We start from the raw sequence: 18,469 nt of genomic DNA, 5'->3' as shown, positions 1-18,469 counted from the left end.
TTTTCCTATCCACTATATTTGGAAATTGTAGGATTACCAAATAATAATACATCTTCTACTTTAGACAATTTAAAGTTTCTTTCCATGACAGTATCGGTAATGGCCGAATAACGACAAGCAATTTGTGAAAGGTAAAAAAGAAGAAGCATATTTTTTGTGCCGTGACGGTTAACGGACAGCGTTAAATTTTGAAAATTAAAACTCTTACAACCTTTAAGTAATTTTATCTCAAAATGAATTCATCAGATCCGTATTTTACAGATGATTCCGATGATTCTCGAAGTCGAGACCAATTTCCGGAAAGGGACGACAGTAATGTAATTGAAGATTCTGCTTCAAACAATTCAAAAAATAACGACTCTTCGAAAGAAGACGATATACAGTTGAATGGTGATGAAAGTGAATACGATATTCCAAGCAATACAAGACTTTCTAGCGACTTTAAACTGAATAATCAAGGGATATTTAACAGCAGCGTCTTCGACTCGCAGGGGTTTGCGCATCGACAGAAGTTGCAAACTATTCACAGTGACAGTGATAGTAGTTCAAGCGTGGATGTATGCTCTGATACTGAAGATATTGTTGAGATAAGTAGCAGTGAGAATGAGCCTAGCCCTGTAAAATTACCCACAGTAAAAGAAAAACTTTCTGGTGCAAAACAACAGGGGAATTTGTTATCATTTGTTACAAAGAAATCAGAACAGAAACCGCAAGCAATCAATTTGAGGAATGAAAACACTGTTTTAATTGAGAAGCAATCAAAGATGGGCTTTGCAAAGAACCCTATTATTGCCTTACCCTTTAGTGTCAATTCTACTGAATATTATACACAAACAAATAAAGTTAAGAATTTGGAAGAGCAAGTGGCAAAAGTGGCAAACATGCTTCGTACAATTAAACTGGATGCATTACCAGATAAAGGAGATTTATTAAAACTTAGATATGCCAATATAGAAAAAAATTTAGAGGCTGAAAGAGAAAAGTTAGCTAAAATGATTGTGATTAAATCTGATCCAGAGGGACCAGTAAAACCTTCCGTGGCCAATTGGAATGATTTAAAAGCAGGAACTGAAGCAGTTTTACCTAAAACATTTGGTACACAGGCAGTGGCAACATATAATTCCCAGAGAGCACTTACATTAGAAGCATTGCATCGCCTTCACGGCTCTCTAGAAAAATGCCCTAAAGAGAATGATTATACAGAGGATCCCAAAGGATTAAAAGTTTCACTAATGCCTCATCAGCAAAGAGCCTTAAGTTGGCTTATATTCAGGGAGACTCAAAAACCATCTGGAGGAATCCTAGCAGATGATATGGGTCTAGGCAAAACTTTAACAATGATTTCTCTGATTCTTAAGAGTATTGAGACAAATAAACTGGATGAAGATAAGAAATCTGACTTTATGAGCAAAAAAAATACTTTCAAAGGAGGTACATTAGTTGTTTGCCCAGCTAGTTTGCTCCAGCAATGGTCAGGTGAGATCGAACGTCGTTTAAATAGGGGTCTTATATCACACTTAATCTACCATGGACCTAAACGAGAGAGTAGCCCCAAGAAGCTTGCGGAATACTCAGTAGTAATAACAACCTACTCCATAGTTGGTATTGAAAATATTAAGGAAAGCGCTCTATTCAAGATAAAATGGCGTCGTATTATACTGGACGAAGCTCACCAAATCAGGAACCATAAGTCGCAAAGTTCAAATGCAGTTTGCGCACTAAAAGGTATTTCCAGATGGGCTCTTACTGGTACACCATTACATAACAAAGAACTTGATATGTATGCCCTTTTGAAATTCCTAAGATGCTCTCCATTTAATGAATTGCCAATATGGAAGAGATGGGTCAGTGATAAAACTGCCGGAGGTCAAGAGAGGCTTCACACTGTAGTCTCATCATTGATGCTGAGACGAACGAAATCGGAATTGATGGAGAGTGGTGGTCTTACCTGCTTACCATCAAAGCAATGGGATGTTACTCGGGTGTCTTTAGAAAAAGAAGAGATGAGTGTTTATCACAAGATATTAATATTCTCTCAGACATTATTTGCCCAATTTTTGCATCAAAGAGCTGAAAAAAATCAGGACTATTTTGAAGAGCAGATGCCCCAAAGTTCGCAGAGTGCCCCAAACGCTGAATATTTTAAAATCAGGGCAAAACTGTTAAAAATGCACAAAGTAAAAAATGTTAGTCAACATGAGATTCTCGTATTATTACTTAGATTAAGGCAAATATGTTGCCATCCATTATTAATAACATCTATGCTCAAAGAAGATACTGATATGGGGGACGATGAAGATGAAGAAAGCGCTGAATTAAATCTGTTGGAGCAACTGAGCAATTTAAATATTGATGAAGATGAAGATAATGATGGGGTCATGCATCCAAGCCAAAATGAAAAAGTGTCATTAAAAGAAGCATCGAAGGGACTGCTAAATTCATCCCACCCGATATTCTCGCAACAGTGGAAGAGCAGTAAAGAAAAAGCTATGTTCAAATTGCTTAAAGAAAGAGTTTTAAAATCTTCAGACAAAGCGATTGTAGTTTCGCAGTGGACGTCGTACCTAAATGTAATTGGATTCCACCTAAAAGAAGCCAATATTCCTTACTATCAGCTTGATGGAAAAGTACCAGTTAACAAACGAGTCTTAATTGTAGACAAGTGGAATGATACTAATGACAAAGTTCAAGTGTTGCTCTTATCTCTGACTGCTGGAGGTGTGGGTTTAAACTTGATTGGAGCCAATCATCTCTTCCTTTTAGACCTCCATTGGAATCCGCAACTTGAAAATCAGGCTCAGGACAGGATATATCGAGTAGGTCAAAGTAAACCCGTTTATGTCTATAAGTTTTTGGCCGCGGACACCATCGAAGAGCGCATCAAATTGTTGCAAGACAGAAAAATCCAAATGGCGGACGGGATGCTCTCCGGGACTAAACAAATCACCCAAAGCAAGCTGTCTCTTCAGGATCTTCGCATGATATTTGGAATGTAAATATTTTTTTATGCGGTATTTGACTTGTTTTATGTTTCTATATTTTATTTTTAATTACCCTTCTTAACAGTAATTATTTAAGTGGCGCTCAAATGCAATTTATATATTTTTTTGGTAGGCTTGTTATAATATAATAATCCTAATTTAATTATAATTTTTCCAAAAATGCTTTGTCGAAATTCATTGAAAGACAATTTCCAAAAGTAATTAGTTTTGTGAAATACTTTCTTTTACCATAAATTCGCTGATCGTGGGTGGATGAGTTAGCTAGCTATGCCGTCATAGGTTAGGCTGACAAATATGTAGAAAGCGTTAAATGTTTCACTGCATATATATATTCTCAACAACAACAGCAGAAACACCAAAAACTTGTTTATTTCTATGCAATTAAAATGCAGAAAGTCAACAGCAACTTTACGCCATGGTCAAACATTTACCGTCTTTTACGTAGCCGTCCTCTATAAATATTACATTTATGCACAGATCAGTAATGCATTCTGTGTTTTATGGTTTTCCTGTTTATTATTACTGATTTTGTTAGGATCTTTCGGCCAAATACGGGGTAAAAATCATAGAATAAATAAAACATTTTTTCCATAAGTTATATATCTGGACAAACAACAAACAAAACACTCTGATAGTAAAGCCACAATTTAAAACGTATTCTTTATTACCATATTTTTTTTATAATTTTATATATTTTATCTACGATAACGTCAATGAGTTTACGGAATAACCTTGATAGGTAAGAACTAGTTTATTTATTAACTATGGTAGAATCTGTTGATCTTGTTGAATTAGTTTTATTTGTAGTATCAAAGGAATACTTGAATTGTTCTGTCACTTGTGCATATACACTATTTGTTTATTCAAAATTACCTTGAGTTACGTTCTGTTGAGCTGATTCATAAAACCTTAAATGGAAACGACAAACTTCTAAAGGAAATATCTTGCAGTTTTCTTAGCGATCACTTTTTCATTTCAGTGCGTTTTTTTTTTATTTGCAATTAATGGAACTTAGCAATGAGTAGTAAATTACAATGAACAAAAGTACCAAATGTCCTGTGAAAAATAGTTTATGCTACAATGGCTTCTTTAAGCAGGAAATCATGGAAGCTTCGTAAGTTCTACGAAATGAAGGTTTATAAATTTGTATTTATATTAAAAATTTGCAGAAGATTTTATGGCCCACAATGCCAATGTGAATTGCCTTGCTTTGGGGCACAAGTCCGGACGAGTGATGGTAACAGGAGGAGATGACAAGAAAGTTAACTTATGGGCTGTGGGTAAAGAGAGCTGTTTTATGAGCCTTAGTGGGCACTTGACCCCAATTGAATGTGTTCAGTTCAATCAGTTAGAAGAACTGGTGTGTGCAGGATCACGAGCAGGTGCCCTAAAAGTTTGGGATTTGGAAGCTGCAAAATTAGTGAGAACCCTAAATGGTCATAAACAGAAGATAAAATGTACAGACTTTCATCCGTATGGAGATTTGCTCACTTCAGGCAGTTCAGATAGCTCAATAAAATTGTGGGACACCCGTAAAAAGGGAGTAATCTATACTTACAATGGACATCAGGGCACTGTGAATAATATAAAGTTCAGCCCTGATGGACAGTGGTTGGCATCTGGTGGTGATGATGCTACTGTTAAAATTTGGGATCTAAGAGTGGGTCGTGTGTTAAAAGATTTTAGTGACCATTTAAATGCTGTTACATGTGTAGAGTTTCACCCTCATGAATTTTTGTTAGCAACCGGTAGCGTAGATCGCACAGTGCATTTCTTTGACCTGGAAAATTTTAATTTAGTATCAAGCGAGAATGATTTAGAAGCTGTACGGTGCTTATATTTTAATCCCGATGGTGAGTGTTTGTTTACGGGAGTGCGTGATTATTTAAAAATTATTGGCTGGGAGCCCAGTAGACTACATGATTCCATACCAGTTTCATGGGGAAGAGTCTGTGATATTTCAACTGCTCAAAATCAGTTGGTGAGTACATAGTTTTAGACAGTGCTGATTCCAAAAACCTGTGACTTACTAATTTTTCAATTATCTTTATCCTCATCAAATTAGTAGTACAAAGAAAGTAATAGTGATTTGTTTAGCCTTTGAGAGGTTAAAATATTTGAAAATGCTATGCTATGCTCCATTAATAGATATGAAAGTGGACTTTTTAGAAAAAGGAAGGTATCAAATAAATTTGTAAATGCGGTTTAATAATATGTATAAAAATTTGAAAAAGTTGCGACCATTATCAATAATTAATTTTAATTATTTACTTGAAAGCACCTCTGGTTAATGTTAAACCCAAGGTCAAACCGTGGTGATACTTTAGTACTTCCTCCCAAGAGTGTCTATGTTTAAAGTCCAGTTATTCATTATATTATTCAATCTAAGGAGAGAGATCGCAAACAGAAAATTTCATGCCAAACAATATGTCTTTAACATTTCTGATATCTGCTTCTCTAGACATAACTAAATAATTAATCAAAACTAAATTAATTTTTTTTCAGCTGTTTTATCTTTGAGTGACTTAATTTTTTAAAATACAGATTATAATTATTTTAGTTATTTGTAGTTAGACTGATTATTTGTTGCTTATCTTATTTTTTTCATTTTTCTTTTAACAATTTTTCAATTTAAAAAAAATCAAAATAAATGTATTGATCTACAGCAAACTGCTGTTTAATTTTTCCTTGTTTATCATTAAGGTTGGAGCATCGTTCTACCTGACCAACGTCCAAATTTACGTAGTAGACCTGAAAAAATGCCTTCCTCTGGGCTCAGAAGATTCAACCGAGTCCCCTTATCCAGCCAGTCCTTTTGTACCAAATTCCAGTCTACGAAAGAGTTTTTCAAAAGCAGAACGACCGATTAGTCTAAAAGGACGCACTCTAGATGTAAAAACTATTGAAGAAAACACATCGGGCACTGATCCCGAAGAAGAATCCATTGCTGATATTACTAACCTCAAGGATTATAAAGAAATATTCAGGGGAAGGGGGCGTAAGTACCAGATGTTGTCAATTTTTTGTTCTATAACTCTAATATTATGAAATACAGTTGCCAATTGCTCCCTGGCTATAGCTAAAAGGCTGAAAATAAATTCGTCTCCTTGGGGTCGTTGAACTAAATAAAGATTAAGAATTCGGTTGGTTTAAATTGTTTAAAGTATACTACTTACATTATGAGAACATTCTGTCTTTTTTTGTAACATGAATAGAATTACAGTCCAGGTGTACCCTGTTTTTTTATACCATATACAGTTGTATACGGACAACACGCAATTGACACTTAAAATTGTTGACTTGTAACGAAAAATTGTGAACAAATTGTATTTTGCATTAGTTTTTCAAATTGAAATCATTGTAAAATGAGGAAATAATTAAGCGTTAAATCATCATGATAAAGTAAATCTTTTCAACCCCAATTTTGAAATATGATTGATGATTTATAATATTTTATAAACAAAAATGAAAGGGTCAGAAAAAATTATGGAGTTGCAGCCAGGTATATTTTTGGTTTCACCGTTTGTTAATAATTTAAGATTTATATGAAAATTTTATTTAATCCAGTTTATTGGTAATAAATTGGTTTCAATATTGCTTTTAATATATTGTGACCCAGCACAACTATGGTTTCGATTTTATCATAGTGCATAGTTTTAGAAAAAAAAAAACGCATCTACTATCAAGATCTGTTCTATTATTAATACAAGGAAAACTGCAATGAACGTTTATATTCTGTATTTGCGTGCATTAAATTTAAGTTAAGATTCAAGTTACAGATAGCGTTGCCGGAATATTAATTATCAACAGCGCGGCCCGTAAGAAACGAATGTATTCATAAAACACAGGAAATCCTGCATAAATTCGCTTCTGCTGTTCATCAACTGAATAATTAAATAATGAATTAAATATTGGTTAGAAAACGAGAGGAATTACATGTAATCGCTAGCCCATTAAATATAATATCTCGGGCTGATTTAAATATTGTTTCTCAATTCTTATGAATTGTTTATAGTGAGTGGTTTTGGAGAAATTATCTTTTTATTATTTTTTAATTTTTATTTCCCCTAGAAAGCTAATATTTTGGACGCATTTGATTAAAAACTAAAACTAATTAATTTATTTGTTAAAAATTAATTAAATATGACGCATACCGACCATGCAATTATTTGTATGAGAATTTAGCAATTTAAGCTAGGTAAACGCTAATAGAAGAGATTAGGTCTACGTTTTTTTTATGTTATTCATACGCGGCCCACATAAAAAAATGTTTCCGCCAAAAACGAAGTAAAATATAATTCAATGGCCAAAAATTTGTCCATAGTTGGCATATTCGAAAATGTAGCAAAATTTTAAAAAATCAATGACTTGCCTTGACTTTAAAGTAGATTTGGATGATTTCCAATTTTCACGAAAATCGGGTGAAAAATGTTTATTATAGTCTGAACATGTTGATTAAAAAAATACACTCTGTTATTTATTTTCAAAAAGAAGATTACTCGGTCTAGATAAATGTATTCGGTGTTATACGGAGACGTTTCAAACTCGCGATTTTATCGCCAGATACAAAAATTGTACAAAATTGCTTACGCTTATCGAAAATCTTCTGTTAATTATCAAAATAATTTCGGCCGATAGATTTTTTCAATACACGAAATTGGCCCATTTCACGTTCTTAACATCGAAGAAGGCGAAGTATTTTATAGAACGCGTTACAGCACTTCCGGGGAAGCAGCTGATCGAATCGCCGATATCGGTAGTTTTTTTCGTACTTACTTGGTAGACTAGACAAGCGCCGGAAACCTTAACGATCATATCTGCCGAGAAGGAACAAAGTGTTCATGTATTGTCAGCGTCAAAGTATATCGTCTTGGCTTTTAACGGACACTCCCCCAAAAAGTTATTACAATCTTCATACCTATTGTTTCTTCTGGGTAACAACCAGGGGCGACTCAGGTGATGTCAGTGGCAGTGTTGAATAACCCCTTTGACCGTGGAGCAAACAATATACTTTGAGACAGACCATACCTACTCGAAACAGTCGCATTTTTATCGAGAGTTTGCGTGCCATTAAAGCCGCGTTTCGTTGCGACCACCATTGTGTTAATATATCATTTACCCGTGATGCTTGCGTCACTGCCTGTCTCATTGCGCCAGTTTGAATGTCTATGTAGTTTCGAAATTTACCGCAAAATGTTTCTCAAATTATGACTTCCGGATTTTGGGATTTAAACTAAAACAATTTCTGACTAGAAATAGATATCTCCACTTTTTACATAAAATGTTAATCGAACAGTTTTAGAGCGTGCGTTTAAGTTTATGGTTAAATCCATTTAAATTTGCATGTAAATCCACAGCTTAGCCCAAATCAAGCATATCCAAGAGTGTTTTTTCGGTTCGGACTGTTTGTTTTCTTTATTTTTTGTTACATTAATTTATTAAGGACAAGTCTTGTTCTGAGTGAACGCTCCCCAACTATGAGTGGTGAACGAGAGTTGGGTCTTTTAGGTAATTTTAGGTAAATAGGTAATTAAAAATTACCAAAATAACGTTCAAATACCTACAGCGTCAAAATGTTAAAAAATCCAACGCAATTGACTTTCGTGATAGAAAATGATGTAGAACATTTATTTAAAATTTGGAGTGGTATTCATGGTTATTTAGATGTTGGATAAAATAAAATTGTTGTTTCCCAGGTTTTCCCAGATTATTGCTAACATTGTGAATAAATCAATGGTCTTTGACTCTTTGTTATCTTCGCGTATGCCCCTTTGGCATTTACTTCGCAATAAACATGATTTAAATGTCATTATGTTACAGTGTCGAGAACACCGCCTCCGGAACCGGAGCCGTTTCAGGAACCCGAAAGAGATTACATAGCGGGTATGTTGTTATTAGTTCTTCTTTACGTTCCATCTGGAGATCTTTTTTATTTTGCCAGTTACCAAGCGGGACGGGCATTTCAATCCCGCAGAGCCGCAAATACTAGGCGACACGGCCACAGAGGAGAACTTCGAGGCTCTCTCGCTGGACAACAATCTGAACAACTATCACAATTCGGATCCTCCGACAATCGCTCCTAATCAGTATTCGCGATCAAAGTCGAACTTAGACCAGGTACATTTATATATTATGCAACGATAGGTAATCAAAAACTATCGAAAAATCATCGCATGGTATCCCTGTATCAGGGTGCTTTTATGAATTCATATTTTTTTGGGTAGCAACTGCATTATAGTATCACATTTTATCGAAGTTACCGAACTCTATGCTCACTCTGCGTTGTGATTAGAGATGCAAATTAGAGTCAAATGTAAAATCAAAAAAAGTTGTTACACTGTAATAGTGCAGTGAAAGCTCTCCTTGCGTACAGCAATAATAAACGGACGTCTCTATCGGACAAGCGGACGCTCTCATAAAGGGACGCGGACACTAATTTATTCCCATTGTAACCAAAAAATCTTCCATAAGTTAACAAAAAAGTCTAATAGCCCGACGATATTTTTGGGACCGCTTATTAGAAAACTGTGCATTAAATTCGGAATTTTATGAATGTCAACATTAAGTGGTACCGAAAAAAGGAAAGTTGTTATATTTTTAAGTAAAGAAAAAGTTCAGTTTGCGATTTGGCAAGATATTAGGAGGTAAATGACAATCTGCAATTAATACAAATCAAAAGTCTTTTGTGTTTTGAATGTAACATGAAATGTAATGTTAATGTAATATAGTGTCATATGTACTTATGTATAAAGTACATATTAGATATGTATATGTATACCTTTTAAGTCCTCTTTGTTAAAGGATAATTCCCATAAGCGGACAAAATTGGTGAAACCGTGAGTGTCCATTTATGGGAGCTTTCACTTAATTTTCAACTTTTTACATAATTTTATAATATTATTTGAAATATAAAAATATTAATTCGCATAGAAAGCTCTATTGGAAATCCACCAAAGATGACTAAAAACGCTTTGATGAAGCCCCGCATTGAAGCGTCAGGTTTTTAGCTTTTCAGGATTTATGTAAACAGCGTTTTCTTACAAAATTTTGGAACTTTTACTAAAAATTCACTCCGCACCAGTACATTTTTTTGATAAATCCCATATTCAGACTTAATGCTTTTAAACCAATTTCATGTTTTGGCATTCAATTACACTTTAAACGCTTAACTAGTGGAAAGCTGGAAGTATGCCGTGAGATTTTTGCTTGCCCGTTTGCGTAATTTAATTTGCGAAATACTTATTCGAGACGTAAATATTTTGCATATAAATTTCAGACCACGGTTTTAACATAAATTCAGATTACAGATTGAATTTGAATCTTGTATTTAAAATTATATTTAAAAAACTATGTTACGTGAGTTTTGTCGTAACCTATTGCTGCTGATGCATGGGACAAATCGCAGTTTATTTATATATCAAGACTAATGTTTTGCAGCTATATTTATTTAGTGTTACATAACAATTATTAAGGAAGTATAATAATATGTAAATTACCAACGAATTTTAAATATTATCTTATGATCTCATCATGGCGTAGAGTGCATGCAAACATTGATATTCTAAGGATAATAATTGTTTTTGCTTTTCTGGAAAGTGGGAATAGTAATGACAAATTGAACTAAAATGTCAAAATGAACACAAATTCAAGCACTTTATTTACTTTTCTGAATTTTCTAAGTGTTTTACTAGTTTATTTTGTATACAGTTCCACCAACAAATTGTGGCAGCTCTTTAAGGATTTTTTTTTTTATTATCGCAAATTGAATTTGATTCGATGTTGTCTCCTTTTTGCGTTCTTTAAATTTAGGTCTACCTCAGTCGATTGACCCGACAACAAGAGAGAGAAAATCTGCAGACTACTAACGCCAATAGAATAAAAAATGTTCCCAAATTCAACCTCCAGCGACAAGGTAGCGTTAAAGATGTGCCTGAAAAAGTACCCAAAGGTGCCGGTATTAAACATAGCGCTTCAGAAGCTAACATTAACAAAGGTAACCGAGTCGAGTCGCTCTGATGATAACAATTTGACACAAAATTTTAGTTTCGTTTTCAATCACGCAACACGTAGGGTAATTTAAGAATTTACTGACACCACCCCCGAATAAAATATTTTTTAACAATCTCGTAATGGTGTGTGTTAATATACCTGACTAAACTTCTAATGATGTTAGAAGACAAATTTCATAGTGTATATATAAACATAAGTTCAAGTTTGCCATAACCAACTTATAAATAAATTTTCCATCCCATCGCACACAGTAACATTGCATTAATTATTTTTATTATTATTTATTATTTTTATATGGCTCTATTTTTGTTTGTTAGGATATTCTTCGTCGAGAAACGTCTCGAGAAAGAATTCTTTCTCCAAACCTAGTCGTAACTCAAGTGTACCTAACGTTTCCATAACTAAAGCTACGAACGGTGCCAGAATAAATGACAAACCTGCCATTCGACCCGTCAGTATTAGTAATCAACCTGTCGATATATACGTCAGAAGTTCAAAGTTGTCTCCAGACGAAGTGCCTGTAGAGGAACCAGAATTTATCCCTACTTACATCGACAAACCCGTCGGGTTGGAGTTGGATGACTTTTTACCCGTAACACTTCACAAAAATTTGCGTTACTCTAACTGGGTTTGCTGGAATTATTTTTTTTTAGAAAAACCACAGTTTGTTTGGTTTCCACCAGCATCTGCCCGAAATGTCTGAAGCGGAAGGTTTGGGCGTACTCATGCGGGGAAATCAACCCATGTCGGGTATCATATCGACTAGAATGAGAAGCATGAAGGTCGTTTTGACGCAGTTGACGAACAAAGATATTAAATCGGCTGTAGAGGCCGCCGTGACCATGGACGACGTTAGCGTACTCGTCGATGTGTTGAGTGTAATTAACGTGAAGTAGTACGTATATTTTTATAATTATATCGCTCACTGGCTGCAATAGTGGCAGATCCACTAGTTCCGAGAAAATCAGTGATTTAGGAAAATAAAAACTCAAATATTGAAATAACTCATATCAACTCTTCTACTTAATACAAAATTTTGAATTACATATTGTTTTGTATTGTTCTCTTTTTAAAACAAAAAGTATTTCTTGAGGTTCTTTTTTAAATGTTTTTAAGTTTTGTGCCGTTATCGATTTTGTTAATAAAATTCCCAGTAAAACAGTAGATCAAAGTTTTAACATCACTTTATTATAAAAATAGCTATAAAAATATAATATGGCAAGTTCATTTGCGAGATAGATACTTAAAAAAAAATAACTGGGAAATAAAACACTAAAAAATGTGCCGTTATAAACTTTGGCACCTAAACGATAACTACAAAAACATCGAAAAGCTATAACTAAAAAATAATCGACCTATAGTTTTTGATACATGTCGAAGTAGGAATTATTTCTAACATAAAAGAAACAACTATCAGATTATTATTGATGAATTATCATGGCATGTAAACAAAAGCTAAGCTATTCTACGGTAAAAGCTACAACCAACAATTAAGTCATTAAACTTTTACTTTGGAATTGGTATAACATCTCGATAAGCACGGTCTAGATTCGCATTTTCAAAAGATGTGAAATTCGCGAATGCTCGTCGCATTTTTCTTTGTTTAATGTGTATATTTATGTGGTCAGTTTCACTAAAAGATGTTTTATATAAAAATGTGTCAGGAACATTTTTTTCTACTTTGAAAAGACGCGCCATTTATTTTGACAATGTCGCTTGAACTGTCCCAATGAATGTTAAAAGAAATTTGAGTTACTAGTTTTTTTAAAATAAAAAAATCATCGTAAATCATCTCTACGTCTTCTTCCCGCTTTTTACAAACGAATGATATGTGCCCATTATTGCAGGCATTAAGCTACTTTACGTTGAAATTTCTATGGAATTCTTCGGATGTCCGCTGTAATTGATTGAAATTCCTTAACTAATTAATTTCAGCACAATCTGGAGTCTGGATCTTTGTGTCATTATTCTGCCAAAGCTCTTGGATTTGGTTCAAAGCAAATATGAGCAGTAAGTAAGAATTTTTGTACTTCACATGTTATTTTAACACAGAAACCACCGACTTGATATATAGAGTGTTTCAAAGTTATTATTATATTCTAAGGATATATTCTTTACTTCGAAATAGGACTTAATTTTTTTGCAAACCTTTTGCGAGCGGTCTACAGACTGTTTCACATTATGTGTTATAATTTTAAAGTGTATGGAAATATATCTTCAACCGAATGTGTGTATATATATATATATATATATATATATATATATATATATATATATATATATATATATATATATATATATATATTCCAACCAACCAAAACTTTATTTCAGAACAGTTTTATTTAGAAACCTTGTTTGAAAATTTTATTGAAACTTGATATTCATAATTTTAATTCGTAAATGAAAACGGCACACCTAGGAGAAGAAACGAGTTGTGTTATTACCTCTAAAATGTTTTGGGTGTCCTTGTTTTTATTCCTTTTTTATTTGTTTTTTTTTTAATTTATAAAATAAGTGATTTTGTGATGTTGTTTTTTATTCCACTGTTCTTGTATTATTCAATATAAAAAAGGTCTAGCTCAATAAATAAGTAAGAGAATAAATGTTTATTAAAAAACTTTATGAGGAACCAAAAATATGTTTTCAACAATAATTCGCTAATTTGTAGTAAAAGTAAAGTAAAATCGCTGAGCGGAATAAAAATTTCTAATCTTTATTTAAAGTGTTCGTTTTTGTTGTTTCAGATATATGACAATAGGCTGCAATACTCTAAAACTAATTCTCAGGCATTTCGGGCCTGTGATACGGAGCAATATCCAGTGTCCGGTAGGTAGTTTCGGCGTGGACATACCTCGCGAGGAGCGGTACAAGAAATCGGTAAAGTGCCACGAACTGTTGTCCCAATTGCGTACGCAAACTGTAAAGAAAGTGACGCTGCCCGGTACCGTAGGGGCGTTATTTCGTGAGGTGGAAACGATGATGGTCAACTCGTTGGACTGACGAAACGCTCGAGTGCCCCTGGTGGCATTCAAGAACGCTAGTATTTGAGTACTATAACCAACATTATGACATTACTTAACTCTTGATTGGCAAATAATGATGGTTTGCGAAAATAACCGCACGCACACTTGGTAAAGATGATAATTGAGTTTGATGTTTTAATAATTTCTTGAAAACCATAACAAATAGCGTATAACATTTGGGGTATAGTACTGACTGATTTTCTTGTTACTAATTCACATTATAATAATTTATATTTATTTATAGAAAACAATTTTATATCGCGTTAATTACTAAAAATAACAATGTGATATTTCTATTTTGTAAGGAATTGTGTTGATTTTTGACCCATAAAAAAATCCATTGACATAAAGGCGCAGGTATTTAGATCAGTCCTATGATAGTTGATATTGATATGTACATAAAATTGTTATCGGTTGAGAAAAAATCACCTTTAAAAAACCGCAGTATATTTTTTACCTAAAGTAAATTAACATAAATAAAGTAACATTTAATATTAAGAGTTGAAGAGTCCGTCCACTACGGTTAGCATCCATTATTTTAAACGGAATAACATATTTTCTGATACTTTCATATCGAACGCCCTATAGTGAGATGAAGCAGTAAGGGACCTAATTCGGTGTAATACAAATTGCGATATTGCATGGTTATATATTTTTTCTTGCCTGTCTGTAACTTTTCCCTTTTTTTGTGTGTTTGTTTCGAATTGTGCCATTGTGTTATTTTTGCAACGATATTTTAATGTGACAGCGCGCATTTTAAAAAATTCTGTAAAAATTGTAACAAAACTAGATTGCAAAGTGTAATATTTATGATAATACATATGAAATGTAACAGTGCTGATTTTGTTTGAATCATAATTCCGTAAACTGTAGAGAGAATTTAAGAAAATGTACAAAATCAAATATTTATGGAACACAATTAAAAATAAAAAAATATATAAAACTAATTTGAAACTTCAAAAACAATAAAAACAGTGTAGAGACTTCTTGCATATGTTGGAGCGTTTTGCTACGACAGTAGTTTGTACTTATGACATCAAGACGAACAAAAAGGAAAATAACTTTTTGAGTGATGGTTGTCAGTGGTCTGTCATCTGCTGCATTTCGAGGTTGAAACCATATTTGGTGTTGTGAATTATACCGATTGCACCCGTAAAAGGGAGAAAGAAAGAATTTTGGTAGTTGAACCAAACCCACTCAACCCTATTCCTAGCATGGTCTTTCATACAACTTCGTTGATCTGTTAGCGTGATTGCCCAAATACGCTAGGGTATTTGCATTTGTGCCGTCACAACCGCAATAGCACCAAAAGCCACGTTTTCCTCTACAGTCGCCGGTCGTCGGTGACTACGACTCAGTAGCAGCGATCAATTCGCCAAGACATCAATGCTTTGTAGATGTGATGGTAGCGGCTGATGACCGGCGACCGTGGAGGAGGCTAAAGTGATTTGGTATGATGTAGCGAAAAAAAAGGACGCTGCTTATAACACATCTGAGTTGAGACATCACGTGGGCCTCCGTCATTTCCAACCTCGCTCCAACCAATAAGACCTTGTGACATTTAACAAGGCCGCTGAACGTTCGTGTCTTCCACAGATGGCATAAAATTGTTGATAAGAAATCATATAGCTATTAGATAATATAGTGGCACTATTAAAGTAAAAATTGGTACTCCGCCGAAGTTAATGATGTTTCATACATGCTTCTATATTTCACCCACTAACCTACACTTTGCACCATTTTTTTTTCTAAACAGCGAATTTCACACATTTGTTTTCCTAGAACATTTAACTAGATCTAGGCATAAAGACAACACTGCTGTAAAAATCCCGTATGTAAACTTATTTACGTTCTGTCAATAAGTGCCCGTATTGGTTATTTAATGCCTCAAGACCATTGCGCATGGGCATGTTGAATGGACCTCAAAATGTTATTGATAGTTGCTTCATAAGTTCTTGTATTATCGGCATAGGCGAGGCCTCTATATCTCTAGTAGCTATATGGGAAAAAACGAGTAAAGTGTGTGGAGATTGCTGTTTTAAAAAATGGTCCAACGTACGTAGGTACATAAAATATCTGATGATTTATGAGGGGGAGCTTTCAAATTAAAAGCTTTCTCTGTACATTATTATCCAATTTATAGTGCGACCATATTATTTAGGTGGACGTTCGTCCACTAAATACATTTTCATTCCCTAAAAAATTATTGGCATATTGCTGAAGGTTCGTCTAGATTTTGAAGAATTAGCGTAACTAAAATTTTATCTTTGCTTTATTAACGTTTCGCATTCGAAAATCTGATGGTTAACTCGAAGCCTTTGGGAGTTTGATTTATTATTTATCGAGAGATGTAGGGGCGCAACGCTTTATTATACGCAGATGTAGATAATATGCAAACTACACTTGTCGCCTTTTTAATCTAAATAATAGTGCAAGGCGTGACGTGTTAATTTCTACTACCCAGTTCTCGATTTGCATAAATTTCAATAACCGTTTTGCATAATTTTTGGACGCAAATCTCTTGCAGATGGAGAATGATTCAGGCACATGCGCATTCCATCCACATGATCCAAGTTGGACCGTTATCTTGGGGCGTTAAGGGTTCATACCACTTTCTAAGAGGAAAAAAAATGATCATATATTTGTCACAAAAAGTTTGAATAAGTTTTAACGTTTTTGAAAAATACATTCTAGTTTTGCAAAATAGCTCTAAAAACTAGAAAGTACTTAACGAGTTTTTTTTTTAAAGCTTGTACCCTCAAGTGCAGCACAGTTCTTGCAATGCGCTCGTAACATTTGCATAAATCTTTTCGCCGCCCTTTTATTACGGTTTTATTTCAATCCCCTGACTAAAGGATTACGATTAACATACAGTTTACCGATACGCTTAATTTAAAATTACGATATCACTGTGCACCTGCTTTAAACATATGCTAATCGTTGTATGCAAATCTTCTATTGTGTTTCGATCATTATCGTGTTGATATATTAATTAAAATTGATAAAATAAAAATAAAATTCGTCCGTATACCTCCTAAATTTAAAAAAAAAATGAAATTAAATTTAATCTCTAAGAATAAAAGGTAGGCTAGTAGATTACAATAAATTTCTGTTAACAAGAAATTAAACCTCAAGTTTAAAAACTTTGGTTAGTTGAATTGAAAAAAGTGAGTGGTGCACAGTTTGATATTTAGTACAATCATTTTCGGCACATATTCGCCTTTTTATTCTTAAGAATCACCTCTCGAGTTTGATATGCTATAGATAGAGATAATTTAAAAGGAGCAAATTTTTTTATGCTACGTTTTTAGGCTATCGATGAAGGTTCTCAAGTGAGCGTCATATTTCTTGATTCTTCAAAATCGTTTGAACGGTTGGATCCCAAATTATAATCCACAGCTTCGACTTTTGGATTTTCTGAATGGCTTCTTAACTTGTTTTTTTCATACTTGTCTAATCGCACTCAGTACGTCCACCTCTATGGTCACACCGATGAATACATTCCTTCTCCAAGCGTTGCTCAAGGCTTAAAGCATTTTCTTTAATGACATTGGTAAATGTCTTGATGTGGGTTTTCTGTTATATTCTGTTAAATCCAATTCTTTGAGGATTGTCTCACTCTCCTACATAATTCGGAGAAAATCAACAATTAGTCCCGAAATAATAACTTGCAGCTTTGTACAGAGAACAGAAAACCTGTTAAATATGATTTTTTGATAAAATTCCTTCCCGTTCTAACACTTAATAAGGTGACTGGGCGGATGCCCCCAAAAGCTATGGATTTATCGTACGTTGCACTAGAGACTTTAACAATACAGAAGTAATAAAAATATTATGAAACTCGTACGAGAATGCAAAAAGTTAGAGTATGCATATCAGAAGTTTGGTCGCCAAGAAAATATTCATTGTGGGTTTTTCAAATATGGTACTAAAATTTACGCAGTGGGGGATACAAGGCTTTTCGCATCCAATATTACTAAATAAATTTGGTTATTTGTCTTTTAGTGATCACCATGATTACCAATATTTACCGACTTTGAAATTTTAAACAACTGGTTTGATTGCGCTCACATATTTGGACAATTTTTTTTTGTTCCCAGTATAAGCTCTAGATATCTGATTTGTTTAGATATCTAACTTAATCTGCAATTTATTCTGCAACCTATCTGTTAGTTGGGCTTCATGCCTGTTAGGTAGACTTTTGTTAAAATTAATAATTAAATAAAACAATCCTTTAATTTATCAGAAGACCCCTAAAACTCCACTATATTTCTTACTTCAATCGGCGGTATGTTAGTTCAAATGACTACAACTAATTTTCTTTAATAACTAATATAAACTTGCGTGCATAGAAATCAGTCCATTGTGAACTTTTGACTTCAATTTCATTTTTTTTAGAGACTACTGATCAGATAAAAAAATATATGCTGCTTG

At 33.8% G+C, this 18,469-nt stretch overlaps 2 protein-coding genes across 2 annotated transcripts; both read left to right on the top strand.

The window, feature by feature from the left end:
- Nucleotides 1-172: 172 nt before the first annotated feature.
- LOC132696499 (transcription termination factor 2) lies at nt 173-3,102 on the top strand. The gene has a single exon (XM_060661357.1). The coding sequence runs from the start codon at nt 234-236 to the stop codon at nt 2,994-2,996; it is 2,763 nt and encodes a 920-aa protein (XP_060517340.1). The 5' UTR covers nt 173-233; the 3' UTR covers nt 2,997-3,102.
- A 677-nt stretch (nt 3,103-3,779) lies between these two features.
- Nucleotides 3,780-14,872, top strand: LOC132696548 (katanin p80 WD40 repeat-containing subunit B1). Its single transcript, XM_060661435.1, has 10 exons — nt 3,780-4,116; nt 4,172-4,983; nt 5,706-6,000; nt 8,823-8,885; nt 8,944-9,119; nt 10,812-10,995; nt 11,330-11,604; nt 11,666-11,907; nt 12,948-13,022; nt 13,757-14,872. Exons 1-10 carry the CDS (start codon nt 4,083-4,085, stop codon nt 14,010-14,012), a joined length of 2,412 nt encoding a protein of 803 aa, XP_060517418.1. The 5' UTR covers nt 3,780-4,082; the 3' UTR covers nt 14,013-14,872.
- The last annotated feature ends 3,597 nt before the right edge of the window (nt 14,873-18,469 follow it).

Source organism: Cylas formicarius, unplaced genomic scaffold (assembly GCF_029955315.1).
Source record: "Cylas formicarius isolate icCylForm1 unplaced genomic scaffold, icCylForm1.1 PGA_scaffold_1__22_contigs__length_36826433, whole genome shotgun sequence".
Classification (NCBI taxonomy): domain Eukaryota; kingdom Metazoa; phylum Arthropoda; class Insecta; order Coleoptera; family Brentidae; genus Cylas; species Cylas formicarius.
This window is presented reverse-complemented; position numbering and strand designations above follow the sequence as displayed.

Coding starts and splice junctions, on each gene's coding strand:
- LOC132696499 (XM_060661357.1), top strand. CDS start 234: ATGAATTCATCAGATCCGTATTTTACAGATGATTCCGATGATTCTCGA.
- LOC132696548 (XM_060661435.1), top strand. CDS start 4,083: ATGGCTTCTTTAAGCAGGAAATCATGGAAGCTTC. Junction 9,120..10,811: donor CAAAGTCGAACTTAGACCAG/GTACATTTATAT, acceptor CTTTAAATTTAG/GTCTACCTCAGTCGATTGAC. Junction 10,996..11,329: donor AGAAGCTAACATTAACAAAG/GTAACCGAGTCG, acceptor TTTGTTTGTTAG/GATATTCTTCGTCGAGAAAC.